This window comes from Nilaparvata lugens, chromosome 7 (genome assembly GCF_014356525.2).
Source record: "Nilaparvata lugens isolate BPH chromosome 7, ASM1435652v1, whole genome shotgun sequence".
Classification (NCBI taxonomy): Eukaryota; Metazoa; Arthropoda; class Insecta; order Hemiptera; family Delphacidae; genus Nilaparvata; species Nilaparvata lugens.
This window is the reverse complement of record NC_052510.1, coordinates 14,108,141-14,121,949: the sequence shown is the minus strand read 5'-3', so window position 1 is coordinate 14,121,949 and position 13,809 is coordinate 14,108,141. Positions and strand designations below refer to the sequence as shown.

General features: G+C 35.5%; 1 protein-coding gene across 9 annotated transcripts in view; it reads right to left on the bottom strand.

Moving 5' to 3' along the window:
• Window positions 1-437: 437 nt before the first annotated feature.
• Window positions 438-13,809, bottom strand: part of LOC111051029 — a 196,347-nt gene continuing 182,975 nt past the window's right edge. For 7 of the 9 annotated variants that reach the window (XM_039432107.1, XM_039432099.1, XM_039432098.1 and 4 more), the window contains 3 exons: window positions 5,313-5,502; window positions 4,001-4,147; window positions 438-2,654 (listed from right to left, as the gene is read on the bottom strand). In XM_039432107.1, coding sequence (XP_039288041.1) covers window positions 4,011-4,147; window positions 5,313-5,502 — 327 coding nt within the window. In that variant the 3' untranslated portion in view covers window positions 438-2,654; window positions 4,001-4,010. Of the gene's footprint in view, window positions 2,690-4,000; window positions 4,148-5,312; window positions 5,503-13,809 lie in introns of all 9 variants that reach the window. The other 2 variants (XM_039432100.1, XM_039432102.1) reach the window with 1 other exon arrangement.

The following is a 13,809-nucleotide window of genomic DNA, read 5'->3' as shown; positions in this document are numbered from 1 at the left end:
AGATGATGGGGTGTGTAAGAAAAACTCAAACTCGGAAATATACATTGTATAAAATATAATAACATAATTATATTATTACAATATTACAACAGAGAGCAACAAAGTTATCCACCATATTATAATGGAATTATAAAGTTACCAATAAATTGTAAATATATTACAAACATGATGTGGTAAATGAGGTCATGATTTTCTTTGATGATCGATGATACAATGAGAGATTGATTAGTAATACATATATTCATGGGAAATATTGTTGGATTTATCATGATGATAACCGAAAATACATTTATAATTTTTGAAACTATGATACAAATACAGGATTGAAAACACGCATGGTCGTAGTGTTTTTCAAAGTTGATTTATTTAATAAATTCGAATAATTCATTTATTATTGTATAAAGAACACAAATTTGCGGTAAACATCTATTATTTAGCCGCTATCAATTTTTTTTTTGAAATTTCAATTATTGTTTCAAACTACAGACACTTAGTCGCTAACTCGCTAACTAGTTACTAGACACAAAGTTGATTGAGTCTGAGTTTGTTATAATGTTGCCAGAGGGTGATTGATAATCACCAACACTAGCGGAAGACATAGATATTTGAGTCATTGTTCTCTTCCAAAAACTATGCTCTGCGACTAAAAATTATCTAGATTATTTCCGAAAAACATCCAATCAATCATCTAAAGCCCTCTTAAAATGTTCAATTACCTCAAATCAGTTTACTCCCTCGATACAATCAAACATACAATTGATCTATATATACATCGGTTGCTTTTTTACACCAACCCATAGCTAATGGATCACTCCAATGCGCTTTATATTACTATATTTATTCAACAATTAAACCAATCAAAGGCAATTTATACCAAAATACATTTACATTCGCTCAACATTCGCCTCCCCATTCACGCTAATATTAGTCTAATTTATGAGATCGCTGAAACTTTGACTGCAAATTTTAGTATTTTCTGAAAAATCGTGTTTAAAGAAGCTATAAGCAGATTATTCACAAGATTTACTGAACATTCACTATCAAACGCTGAGAAAACAGAGCACAAGATATTTGAAAATTTTTCACAAGAATTATTTCAAAGTTGATGTATCACTAGTCAATATCAATGTCTTCGAAAGAAATGAGATAAGAATATTCATATAGTTTCACCCATATATCTTCAATGATTTGACATAACTTTCTTCTGTATTCTTGACAATCAACAATCTATTCCAGTAATAACATAAATGTTACAATTAATTTTTCAACATATACTAATGTGGTCATCAGTAGTTATAATTACATTAGAAATGGTGTATTCACTGCTTTCACGTCCAGTGACAATCTGACCACAAAAAAGTGTTCATTAAGAAAAATCCTTCACTTTTTTGTATAGGGGGAAACTCTTCTTATAGAATTCTCTAAATTTCGACCCTGATGCGGACTCTTTTCCAAATATTCAATTTAAAACTAGTTTTTAAACGTTATTTCAAGAGGAAAACTAGTGCTTTCAACATATTTATCGTTTCCTTACCTATTCATTCTCTCTCAATCTTATCTTGCATTCATGAAACTATTTACAAGGCAGAATTAGCTTCAAGAGATAACTGCTTTCTTTATTAACACAAATTCTCTAAAAACCGTCACTATTTCATCAAATCCCAATTTAAAACAATCAATGATAGTTGTTGACTAACAGGGAACACTTTACACTTTGTTGCAAAAGTCATTTTCAACCTATCTAAACTAACATCATGGGTAGGCCATTCAATCTAGTTGGAACTGAGGATTCAAGAAATGCTAGTTATATTGTCAGTGTTAAACAAGCTGGTCAAATTTTTAAACATTTTCTCTTCACTCTTCCAAAGTGAAGTCCAACAATTATCAAATCAATATGGCTTGTGTTCATGACTGATGTAGTAAACATGGAATCAATACATTTTAAACCCAAAAAGGGTATAAGATCTTATAATTGACTAGAGTCAAAAATATTAAAACAATTTTGGAAAATAGTGAGTTAATAAATCAGTACTATTTAGCACCATTCGCTCTTTTATCGTATTTATCTGATGCTTATATTGAGAGTGTTAATTGGAATAAATTGAATTCGAATAAAGTTATCAGTTACAGTTCAGCGCTATTTAAATTGTATTTGAAAATTCATAGCACTAACAATAATACAATAATTGATATACATCAATAATCATTCTCGCAAATTATCAATTCAAGCTAATAATTTGATCACATCAAGCCACATTTATAATGTTCCACCTTATTATTATAAAAAACATCAAGATATTTATTGGGAAACCGTTTCAAAAAATATATATTCAATTATTCAAATTTAGAAAATTAAATTTACAAAAATACACATATCGTTTGTAAATGTGATTGATCCAACGTACGGTAGCTTCAACTATGTGAAGCGTTTGATAATATTATTTAAATTCATCTCGTATTAGTCATGATAAAAGAAATCAGCTATTTGAATATTGAGTTGTAAAATATGAAATCGAAAATGCGGCTGTCTCTCCTTAGCTGTAACACGTGGGCTACTGTTACGGATCACATTGATGGTGTTTTGCCGGTGGAAAACTGATTTTCCGATTTCCATGTTATCCGTTTTTCGAGTTGGAGATTCCCAGATTAAAGTCCTGGAAAAAATGGAGAAGTCTACTTAATCCGTGTACTGAAATTTGAAAAATTTCAAGAATAAGTAGGTTGATTCAATTGGTTTGAAGGCAAATGTGAAATTTTACATTTTGAAAAAATTGAGAAATCTTCACTATGCATTATTATTATTAGCACTATCTCTAGTGGAATAGAGAAAATCCTACAAAATGATTTATTCTTTCATTCAATTGATTTCAAGATGGATAAATAATTTCAAGGATTTCGGATGCTTTAGGAATTCAAACTAGATATAGGATTTTCATTGAGAGTCTCCATTTACGGTATTGATCTAGAGCAATGGTCGCCAAACTTATAAGCTTGTGAGCTAGAATATCATATAAAAATCTTCTAGTGAGCTACTAAGGAATATTTGACTGAAGAAAGTACGGTATACAAAATGAAATTTCACACTTTTATTGCCTATTAAGATACATTTCTAGTGTTGAAATCCACTTATCTCAAAGCAAAAAATATAACAAAAGTTGAAATGTACATTTCATTGAGAGCAGTGGAACTCTTTTTGGTCATAAAGTATTTTCTTGATGTTTGGAGTGTACGATGTAGCCGCCATTCTGATGCAGTTGTCCAAATGTTCATCAGTCAGTCTGTTCCTATATAAATTTTTTTATGAATTTCATACTTGAAAAAGATGCTTCACACAAGTAAGTAGAGCTGAACGTAGCTTTCAACCTCAATGCAACTTAAATAATATTTGGATATTTTTTTCGGGGACTTGAGGCCAAATATCTCCAGTTGTAGAAAGTGATCTGAGAGACAGATCATTTTTAAAATCCACAAATTCCATTTCAACTGAAGCCTGATCTCCACCAAAATGTATTACAACACAAGCTGCAAAATCTTCTGCATAGATCTCTACAAAAGAGAGTTGATGGATTGTACCATATTCGATATGCTTTTGAAATCTTGAAATCGTTGATCAAACTGTTGTCTCAAGTCTGAAAGAATTGTAACGTATTCTTGGTTATTGCTGCGGTGCTGTGGAGGATTTTTCTCGTCATTGATTTACTTCAGACTGGGAAAGTGTTTATATTCAAACTGGACGACATTCTTTTGCACGAGCATTTCTGTGAGCTACCAAAAACTACTCAACGAGCTACCGGTAGCTCGCGATCGTCTGTTTGGCGACCACTGATCTAGAGTCACTGGATACTGAAGTCAAATGTAAAAATATAACCATTCCTCTGCTTCAAAAGAAAACAGTATGAGAATAATGAAAGTTTGATAGCAACATCTCCAAGTCTGGAGAGTATTGAAGAAGAGAAGTGTAAAGGAATTGGAAAATTGGAAACAATTTAATTGTGATTACCTTAAATAGTTCAATAACGCCAACAGCACTGTACAGCAAAGAGTAGAATGACCGCCAAAATGAAATGTAGTTCGCACCTAGCAGAAGAAGATAACACTGGAGGAAGCATGCTCGTCTCGACTATCTTCTGCGCCTCTATCACTTCAACTGGAAAATGAAAATTTGACTTCAATAATAGTATTTTCATAACAATATATTCATGATATAACAAGATTATATCCAAAGTTATTGCATATAGCTAAAGTAATTGGAAAGATTCTTGCCAAGATTATCGCATAATTATCCAAAGCTTGGTAAGATAAAAGTTCACCTAAGGCTGGGCGCACACCAGTCAGTCAAGACAAGACAAGACACGTTTAGTCACAATACTTCACATTGTTTTTTATGATGCAATTCACACTGATTAGTCATTGCAATTAGACATGTCTTCATAAGTAACTATGTGAAGTATTGTGACTGAACGTGACTGATCATGTCTTGTCTAACTGGTGTGCGCCTAGCCTCAGGTTCATTGGAATTATTATTCATGTTCTTCTGATCTCTCAATCAGTAGATCTTCTTCCATTAGAAGACTGTTTAAAATGTTTTAAAGAAAAATTTCGCAAATTTGAAAGCTATGAATCATAAATATTCATGGTACTAATAAATTTTGAATAAAGATTGAAACATAGAACCACGGCCTCCTATAGCCATCTATACCAGGCCCAAATAGGTTGACAACACTGGGTACTAGGTCTCAATCAGCTGTCTGATTTTGACATGATTTGTCAAAGACCTTAAAGAGATATAGACCCACAATGCCTATGCCTTCCCAATGATAGCTCATACTTTAAATTGAAGGCCGCCATTGGGGTATTTTAGCACGAGATATCATATCTATATATTTGTAATATTATATATTACAAAGGCATTGGTAGGTAATAATCTTATAGGTTGCCCCCTCAATGGCCGATTTCAATTCCAAGTACGATACTAGCGCTGCATGTGAGTCTATGCATCTTTAAGGTCTTTGTGATTTGTCTGTCTGATTTTGAAAAAGTCTTGGCATGCAATAATCAATGCAGTGCACTTATTTTAACCAATCTTGGACTTTCCACTGCTTTCAACTCGACTAGCTGACAAATCTACTCAACGATGTTGCTATTCTCCATGAGGCAGTTAACTCTATTGTTGGTAGCTGTAATAAAGCTCTTATATGAGTGCCAGCATCGTCCGCTGATTCGCTAATTCCCTTTGGACGACTCTGAGTGTCGGCCGACAATCGGTAAACAAGTGGGAAAACGGCCACTATTGGGGAGGAGTGAATAATTACCTGAGACAGTGGCCATCCGGTGATCGGCGTACTGCGAGTGGCGTGCGTGGTGGCCCATGAACCCGGGAATGGTGGCCAGACAGGTGAGCTCCAGCTGATCCCTGTGCTCCTCCTTCACCTCGAAGCTCAGCTGCACGGTCACCTGCGACGGTCGCTGCTCGGGGAACGTCCTGATTGCGCTGTCGTCCACCTGCACATCAAACACACTAATGAAATATAGATGAAAATCCCATGAATTCAATCGCAGCAACGAAGTCAGGTCATAGCCACCTCTAATAAACGCCATGCTCAATGCCACATCTACATGTTGGCTCAGTAAGCTGACATTCAATGGCTTGGAACGTGGAAACCTCTCAAGCTTTAATGTTATGATCACGAATAAATAGATATCCTCACTCTGTCATCATGGTAGTTTAGAGGGCCAATCTTTGTTAAAAATATGCTAGATAACTAGAATATCTCAAAGGTATAATAGGAGGACTTTCATAATATTGGAGAGTTACATAGGTACATCGACTTGCACTTCCATTTCAAAATGGAGATTCGGATAAACATTGGAATGCTAAAGCAAATGATTGCTAAAAGAGGAGCTGGAATAAATTAAGACGGAAATCTGAAATCTCAGGATACTAAAAGTTCATTCAACATAAACCTCTTTATGTAGAAGAGGAAAACATCTTGAAGTTAACATACGGAAGTTAGTAGTCAGATAGTGAAAAGTTGAGGGAACTAGGAAACTTATTTGTGGAAATACTAGAGTTAGTTTTAATAGTATTGATGTTTTAGCCGCGAGGAAATGGTCGACTCTTATTCCGTTGCAATATGAACTTTTCTTTCATGAACAATTTATACTGGGGTTGAAGAAGTACTAAGTAGCAGGAAGTCTCTTGATCAATCCCAACACAACTAACTGAAAATTAATATTCTCAGATAAGAAGGAGGAAGGGAAGGAACATTGTACATTAAATGATAATTCATCTTGATAATATCATTTTTATAATTGGTTATGATTGATGACTAATGATTATCCTTTCTAATTTAAAAATGTCACAGGAATATATGAGCGATTGATTCTTGAATGAATTTTTGAAGTTGAAATTCATTTTCCAATTTTGTAATACTCCTTAATATTAATAAATTATGCAAATATTTTTGAAAACAATCGAAAGATAAAATAGATCAATGACTTCTGGAGAGAATATTTTCTAGAAAGAAGTACATACGACTGGATCCATTTAAGATTACATTCAAAAGTGATCATCATTCCATGGGAAGAAATACAGCGCAATTTCTATTGAGAATACATTTTGAAAGTGAACATAATTTTCATGTAAAGTGCTGTAACGAGGAAAAGATGGATTTTAAATTGTGACATGTAAGGGGCTTGCTGCTCTTGAATTATTAAATAAGGCGTAGGGAAAGTGAAATGTAACGTCTATATTCGAGACAAATTTATCATCACGGTAGAAATTTTCATGAAGCTACGTGATAGGAAAGAGGAAGCTGGCCTGTATATGATATGGCGCTGTTTTCTACGGTATGGGGACCTGGATAAACAAATTCTTATCATTATCTGAAGCCTTAGCGGCTTGTGACTCGGGGCTGGGGGCTGTTCTGCGTGGTTTTATGCCTCGGATATGACTATCAGATATCGGTCGAAGGTAGCAAGAGTTTCTGCCGAATGACGTTGGAAAGAAGAGTCATGGTGAAGAGAGTGGGGGGAGAACGAAAAGAATCTCTGGCTATACGGTGGCTGAATGAATAATATATGTGGGAAAATAGGGCTCCACCCGAAAGCAGATAAGATATGATGGAGGAATAGAAGAAATACAGAAAGAAACGGCAGATAAAATGAGTTGAAGAGATGTTTTGATTGTTGTCGAATCTCTTGAAACCGAAACGAGAAACAGAAGAGTTCCATCTGCTTTAAATCACATCCAGATCTCGATCTTTGGGACTTCATTTTGTTCAATGTTATACAAATCATATTGTTGCAGCGAAGCTATTCTTGAATTATATTGGCCAATATAATTGATGATGTTGGCTGGAGATATTGGTATAAAATAAAGATGCTATTAAGATGAGGCGGAATAATATTCCAGATTCAGTACCCCAATTCTGGAGAGAATCAAATCTAGAATAAAGTACAAGTACATACGACTGGATATCATTAATCCACCTACAACTCCGATAGAGTCCAGAAATCGTTATAAAAAAGGAATACCTTCGAGTGAAAATTAATGTCACATGGATTTGAAACCAGTACGCTGGCCTTTAATGCAATACTGACATACAGGTAATGAATTCAAAACAGTAATTTCCAATCTAACTTGAAATAAATGAGAATGTTTTTAAAAATCACTCTGAATGCCAGGGAAATTCTCTGGAGGTCGCGAAGCACAATTCCAACACATTGAACATTGAAATAGGGAATTTTCCATACGCTAGATAAAATACATGCTTTGAAGGTTTCTGTTCAGTGATTTACAATAATTCCACTTCAGTGTATGGAGTTTGACACACTATGTAAAGTACTGAAGGCTGACGTTACTGAGAGTTCTGGTAGTATCCAGAGATTGTATTCCAAGGACTAATTGAAATTGAAATTCAAATTTGAGTTCACATTGCTTGTAACAGACATGTTAATACTATTTGCTTGAAGATTTAATTCTTTTTTTACTTTAATTAGATTCTTTACAGCTCTTAGAACAATCAACCCTAGTAATAAAGGTGAAGGAAGAGGTCTAACACTCTTTTAGCGAATTTAGATTATACAAGAAGATTCGATCCATATTCTTAATCGCGAGCTTTGTTTAGCACTCAAACTAATCACACAGCAATCTTCCCAGTAGTCATTCGAGGATAAAACACTAGATTCACACAAATAATAATTCTTGTTTTTCAGAGAGCTGCATTTCGCCCACGTATTCTCAATGGAAATAATCTAGCTGGAATGCTAGTGCCAGTGCCATATTGACTCTGCCTTTTGTCTTGTTGATTTAATTCGCTTGAAGGCTTTCATTCCTCGATGGCCGAGATTTCCCCGTTTTAAGTGGGTCAAACTCAGTCACTGACGACTGGATTTACTTGGAATGGACGGGATGAGGAAAGGGAAGAAGGTGATTCAGAGAGAGAGAGAGAGAGAAAAGAATAAAGCGATCAGAGTAGCTAGAAGAAAAAGAGAAAAGCAAAAAGGGTAGAGAAATTGTAGAATAGACAGAAAATAGAAAGAAGCTGGGAAATATGAAGAAAGAGGGAAAAGAAGGGAGTGTGAGGCAATAACTTGCACTTAGAGAATGATCAGAAGAGAGAGAGTAAATGGCTGGAAGAGGAAGCTCAGTAGAGCTAGAAACTAGGAAAGTAATCATAGAGAAAGACTAGAAGAGATGAAGATATTGAGAGAAAGCTTACAACGAGAAAGAATATCTAGAAGTCAGAAAACTACTAGAAGAGAGACAGTGAATGACTAGAAGACGGAGAGAAACGCTAGGAGAGGTAAAGATGGACTAGTAAATATTGAGAGAGACTGGAAGAGATAAAGAAACTGAGAAAGGGAGGAAGGTAGTTTATCAGAGATTGAAATTGGTGTAACAACCGAAACCGGTCTTTCTAACTATCAATGAAATCTGTGGTTTTTGACTATTTCTTAGTAGTCTTTTTATTTCTCTTCATCATTCTATTTCTATAGTCTTTTTATTCAATATGAATAATTACCACAATATCAACTTCTCAACTACACAAAAAGTGAAAGGGAAGAAGCTTGATCGAATGAAGTTAGAAGTTGGAGAGAGAATGTAGAAGATTGTGAATGATTGATAGTTCTAAGAAAGACATGATAGTTCTAAGAAAGAGAGAAAATAAAGATATAGGAAAAATAGGTGATACTAGATGAGATGAAGAAAACTAAAGGAGATGAAGGAATTATAGAGAAAGGAGAAGAGTGAGATAGAATGACTAGAAGTTGAGAAACGGCTAGAATAGCGATACAGAATGAAGCTGGAGAAAAACTAAAAGAGAATATTGAAAGACTTGAAGAGGATGATAGAAGCTTGTAGAGGTAGAGAGAGACAGAGTGCTGAAGAGTGAATGAAAGTGAGAAGGAAGGAAAGTAGAGGACAGTGAATCATCCGCTCACGATCAACGAGTCAGCTCAGCCATCCTCTGCTCTGAATAGTTAGGTGAGTTACTGCATCTATTATCTCTTGACTCTATTTCACTCACCGATAAAACTATTCGCGAAGATTTGTTGCCACCCACCCTCTTTCCCTAGATAATGAAATCGTTGGCAAGCGTGGGAGTCTCGTGGAAAACTGTTTATGGTTTGAGGAGCGCCTCGGAAAAGACAACACAGCCGCGTCACGATTAAATTCCTTTCATCCTTTCGGCAATGTTTACACAGGCCGCGTGCACACCTGACGCCCCGTGTAAACGCTATAATGTAAACGCTGCGACTTTTCACCGTGCACGGGTAACCGAACAATACTCCATTACATTCCTCCTCTCGCCGCTGAAAAGTGGGAAAACATTGTTCCCTAGATTGATTCATTTATTTTGCATTTTCAAACACTCATTTTATTTATCAATACAATTATTTCAATGATGTATAATAATAGATAGCATAATCTGAAAGAGGAAAACTGAGCTTAGCATGTACTTGATTCATGGGAGGAGTTTTTATGAATTGGGTGTGATAGATTTCGATATATTGTTGCTTTCAAAAAGTTGAAGAATATCAATGTCAACCAGTTGAAGCTATTTTGCTAAGGGAAAGTGAAAGGTTCAATTGGTGTGTGGAGGTAACTCATTTATGAAAGGTAATGCAGTCTTTTGAACTGAATGGAGTGATTTATTCCAGACATTATGAATGGACAGAATGAGGAAATTGATAGAGGGGAAATTTGTGATAATCTAGTTGTGAGGAATCAAGATTTCTCATAAAGTAGAACGACGTTTAATACAATCTTCCATTGATGCTTTTATGAGTCTTGTTTGTTAGAAACGCTAATATTCCACTAATATTTCAACTATATCCGGGAAGAGAAAAAAAACATATTCAAATCCGAAATTGAAATTCCACTTCCATATTTACAGTATATCGTTGACAAGTGGTAATTATTGTTGATGAATATCTTTATTATAAATCAGAGTATAAGCTAGCACCTACTCTTATCTACATAAATAATTAAATCTAATCTCCAGTTTATCTTATTCCTCTCGCAATCCTTTTCCTTCTTCTTCTTTTCTGTCTTTTCCTCATCGTTTCCCAAGAATGTACGGTTATCTGATTACCATAGACTCATTCAGGTACTTCACAATTATTATGGAATCGTATTCTATCTTTGGAATCAATAAAAATCAACGAACCAATAATTATTCTCAAGTTCATACTTTGTAGAATTTATTGAATCGTCAGCTATCTTGTCGATTATTATCAATCCCAATATCTTTTCCTCTCCGCCTTGTTGGATATTCCAACCTCTTGGGGAATGTATTCTATTATATTCAGAAGCAATAACGTTTCGGGTTGACGCTGATTTTCTCTTTTTTTGTTATTCTTATAGAGAAAGGAGAAGAGTGAGATAGAATGACTAGAAGTTGAGAAACGGCTAGAATAGCGATACAGAATGAAGCTGGAGAAAAACTAAAAGAGAATATTGAAAGACTTGAAGAGGATGATAGAAGCTTGTAGAGGTAGAGAGAGACAGAGTGCTGAAGAGTGAATGAAAGTGAGAAGGAAGGAAAGTAGAGGACAGTGAATCATCCGCTCACGATCAACGAGTCAGCTCAGCCATCCTCTGCTCTGAATAGTTAGGTGAGTTACTGCATCTATTATCTCTTGACTCTATTTCACTCACCGATAAAACTATTCGCGAAGATTTGTTGCCACCCACCCTCTTTCCCTAGATAATGAAATCGTTGGCAAGCGTGGGAGTCTCGTGGAAAACTGTTTATGGTTTGAGGAGCGCCTCGGAAAAGACAACACAGCCGCGTCACGATTAAATTCCTTTCATCCTTTCGGCAATGTTTACACAGGCCGCGTGCACACCTGACGCCCCGTGTAAACGCTATAATGTAAACGCTGCGACTTTTCACCGTGCACGGGTAACCGAACAATACTCCATTACATTCCTTCTCTCGCCGCTGAAAAGTGGGAAAACATTGTTCCCTAGATTGATTCATTTATTTTGCATTTTCAAACACTCATTTTATTTATCAGTACAATTATTTCAATGATATATAAAATAATAGATAGCATAATTTGAAAGAGGAAAACTGAGCTTAGCATGTACTTGATTCATGGGAGGAGTTTTTATGAATTGGGTGTGATAGATTTCGATGTATTGTTGCTTTCAAAAAGTTGAAGAATAGCAATGTCAACCAGTTGAAGCTATTTTGCTAAGGGAAAGTGAAAGGTTCAATTGGTGTGTGGTGGTAACTCATTTATGAAGGGTGATGCAGTCTTTTGAATTGAATGGAGTGATTTATTCCAGACATTATGGATGGACAGAATGAGGAAATTGATAGAAGGGAAATTTGTGATAATCTAGTTGTGAGGAATCAAGATTTCTCATAAAGTAGAACGACGTTTAATACCAATCTTCCATTGATGCTTTGATGAGTCTTGTTTGTTAGAAACGCTAATATTCCAATAATATTTCAACTACATCCGGGAAGAGAGAAAATAGACATAATTATTCAAATCCGAAATTGAAATTCCACTTCCATATTTACAGTATATCGTTGCAAGTGGTAATTATTGTTGTTGAATCTCTCCATTATAAATTAGAGTATAAGCTAGCACCTACTCTTATCTACATAAATAAATAAATTTAATCCTCAGTTTATCTTATTCCTCTCGCAATCCTTTTCCTTCTTCTTCTTTTCTGTCTTTTCCTCATCGTTTCCCAAGAATGTACGGTTATCTGATTACCATAGACTCATTCAGGTACTTCACAATTTATTATGGAATCGTATTCTATCTTTGGAATCAATAAAAATCAAACGAACCAATAATTATTCTCAAGTTCATACTTTGTAGAATTTATTGAATCGTCAGCTATCTTGTCGATTATTATCAATCCCAATATCTTTTCCTCTCCGCCTTGTTGGATATTCCAACCTCTTGGGGAATGTATTCTATTATATTCAGAAGCAATAACGTTTTGGGTTAACGCTGATTTTCTCTCTTCTTTGTTATTCTTATCAAAATCTTTTCATTTTGCATTGATAAACCAGATCTTAGCTCACCACCATTCGCGAGGGGCAATTGAAACGCCATACAAACATCAAATACCATCTTTACAATATACCATGCTACTACTATTGTACTATCAGCCCAATTACTGATGTTCAGCTCATGACCAAATAATTGACATGACTTACCAATTTTCAAACTAACTCAGTGGACACAACAACTTCACTATTCCTTGCTCCATAACTCTATGTTTCCAACATCCAACTCTCATCATATAAAGCCCATTGCTTCTTTCAAATGACTGCAATAAAAACCTGAATTCAAGACTCATGTTTTATCACGGTCTGTGATTATAACTCACCTTCAGTGTTGCGGACAGTGTTCTGACAGTACTGGTTGAATGAGAAGCATTTGTGTTATCCATAAGGTATGCTGACAGTTTAAAGTGAATTTCTCTATAGAATATAAGTGAGCATTTATTCAGTTGAACTCACTTATGTCAGCATTGATTGAATAAGGAACGTTAGTGTTATATTAGTGAGGAATGCTGACAGTAGGTAGTGAATCTCACTTTAGAATATAAGAGAACTTTTCTCAATAGGTAATTACTAATATGACTTTACGACAGGAAACTTGAGGGTGGCAAGAAATCAAGAAGCCGAAGTTCTTTGTGTGTGCTCTCCATCGACGTTTCCCTCACCCTTCCTATAATAACGCGATCCACATAATCTTAACGCACTTTGAAATTGCTTACAGCTTTTCTCAGCAACCGAGAAGTTCAGAAATGAATAGCAAGTTGGACGGGGTGTAAGAATCGGGCGTCAAACTTTTTTCATCATGCGTTTCATAACATTACACAGTACTTTCAGACGAGCTAATAAAACGGCATGAAATATATGCGGCGGATCAGAAGCCAAGAAGCGTAATACACATACCACTATTAGCATTACGTTTCAGTGGATATAAGAGGAGGGAAAACAAGAGAGTGAGAGAGAGGAGGTTGAAAGAAAAGTAAGACAAGATGTCGATCGTCTTATCCAGTTGCTATCTAACGCTCCGACGATAAAGTTGCAAGTGGATTATACTAAGCACTGCGAAGTGCAAGAGTTTATACACACAGTAAGTAGTTAAATTGGAACAGATATGCTCATAGACTGGTGGCTGGTGGGCCCCAACTTCAATTTCCTAGGCGGCTGCTTCCAGAGTTTGCTCTCTGCTTTCTCGCAAGGCCGCCCGCCGCCCGCCGCTGCCTGCCTTCCAAAGCTTTCAAACTTTGTTATCTTTGAGACAGCTTCTCTTTCC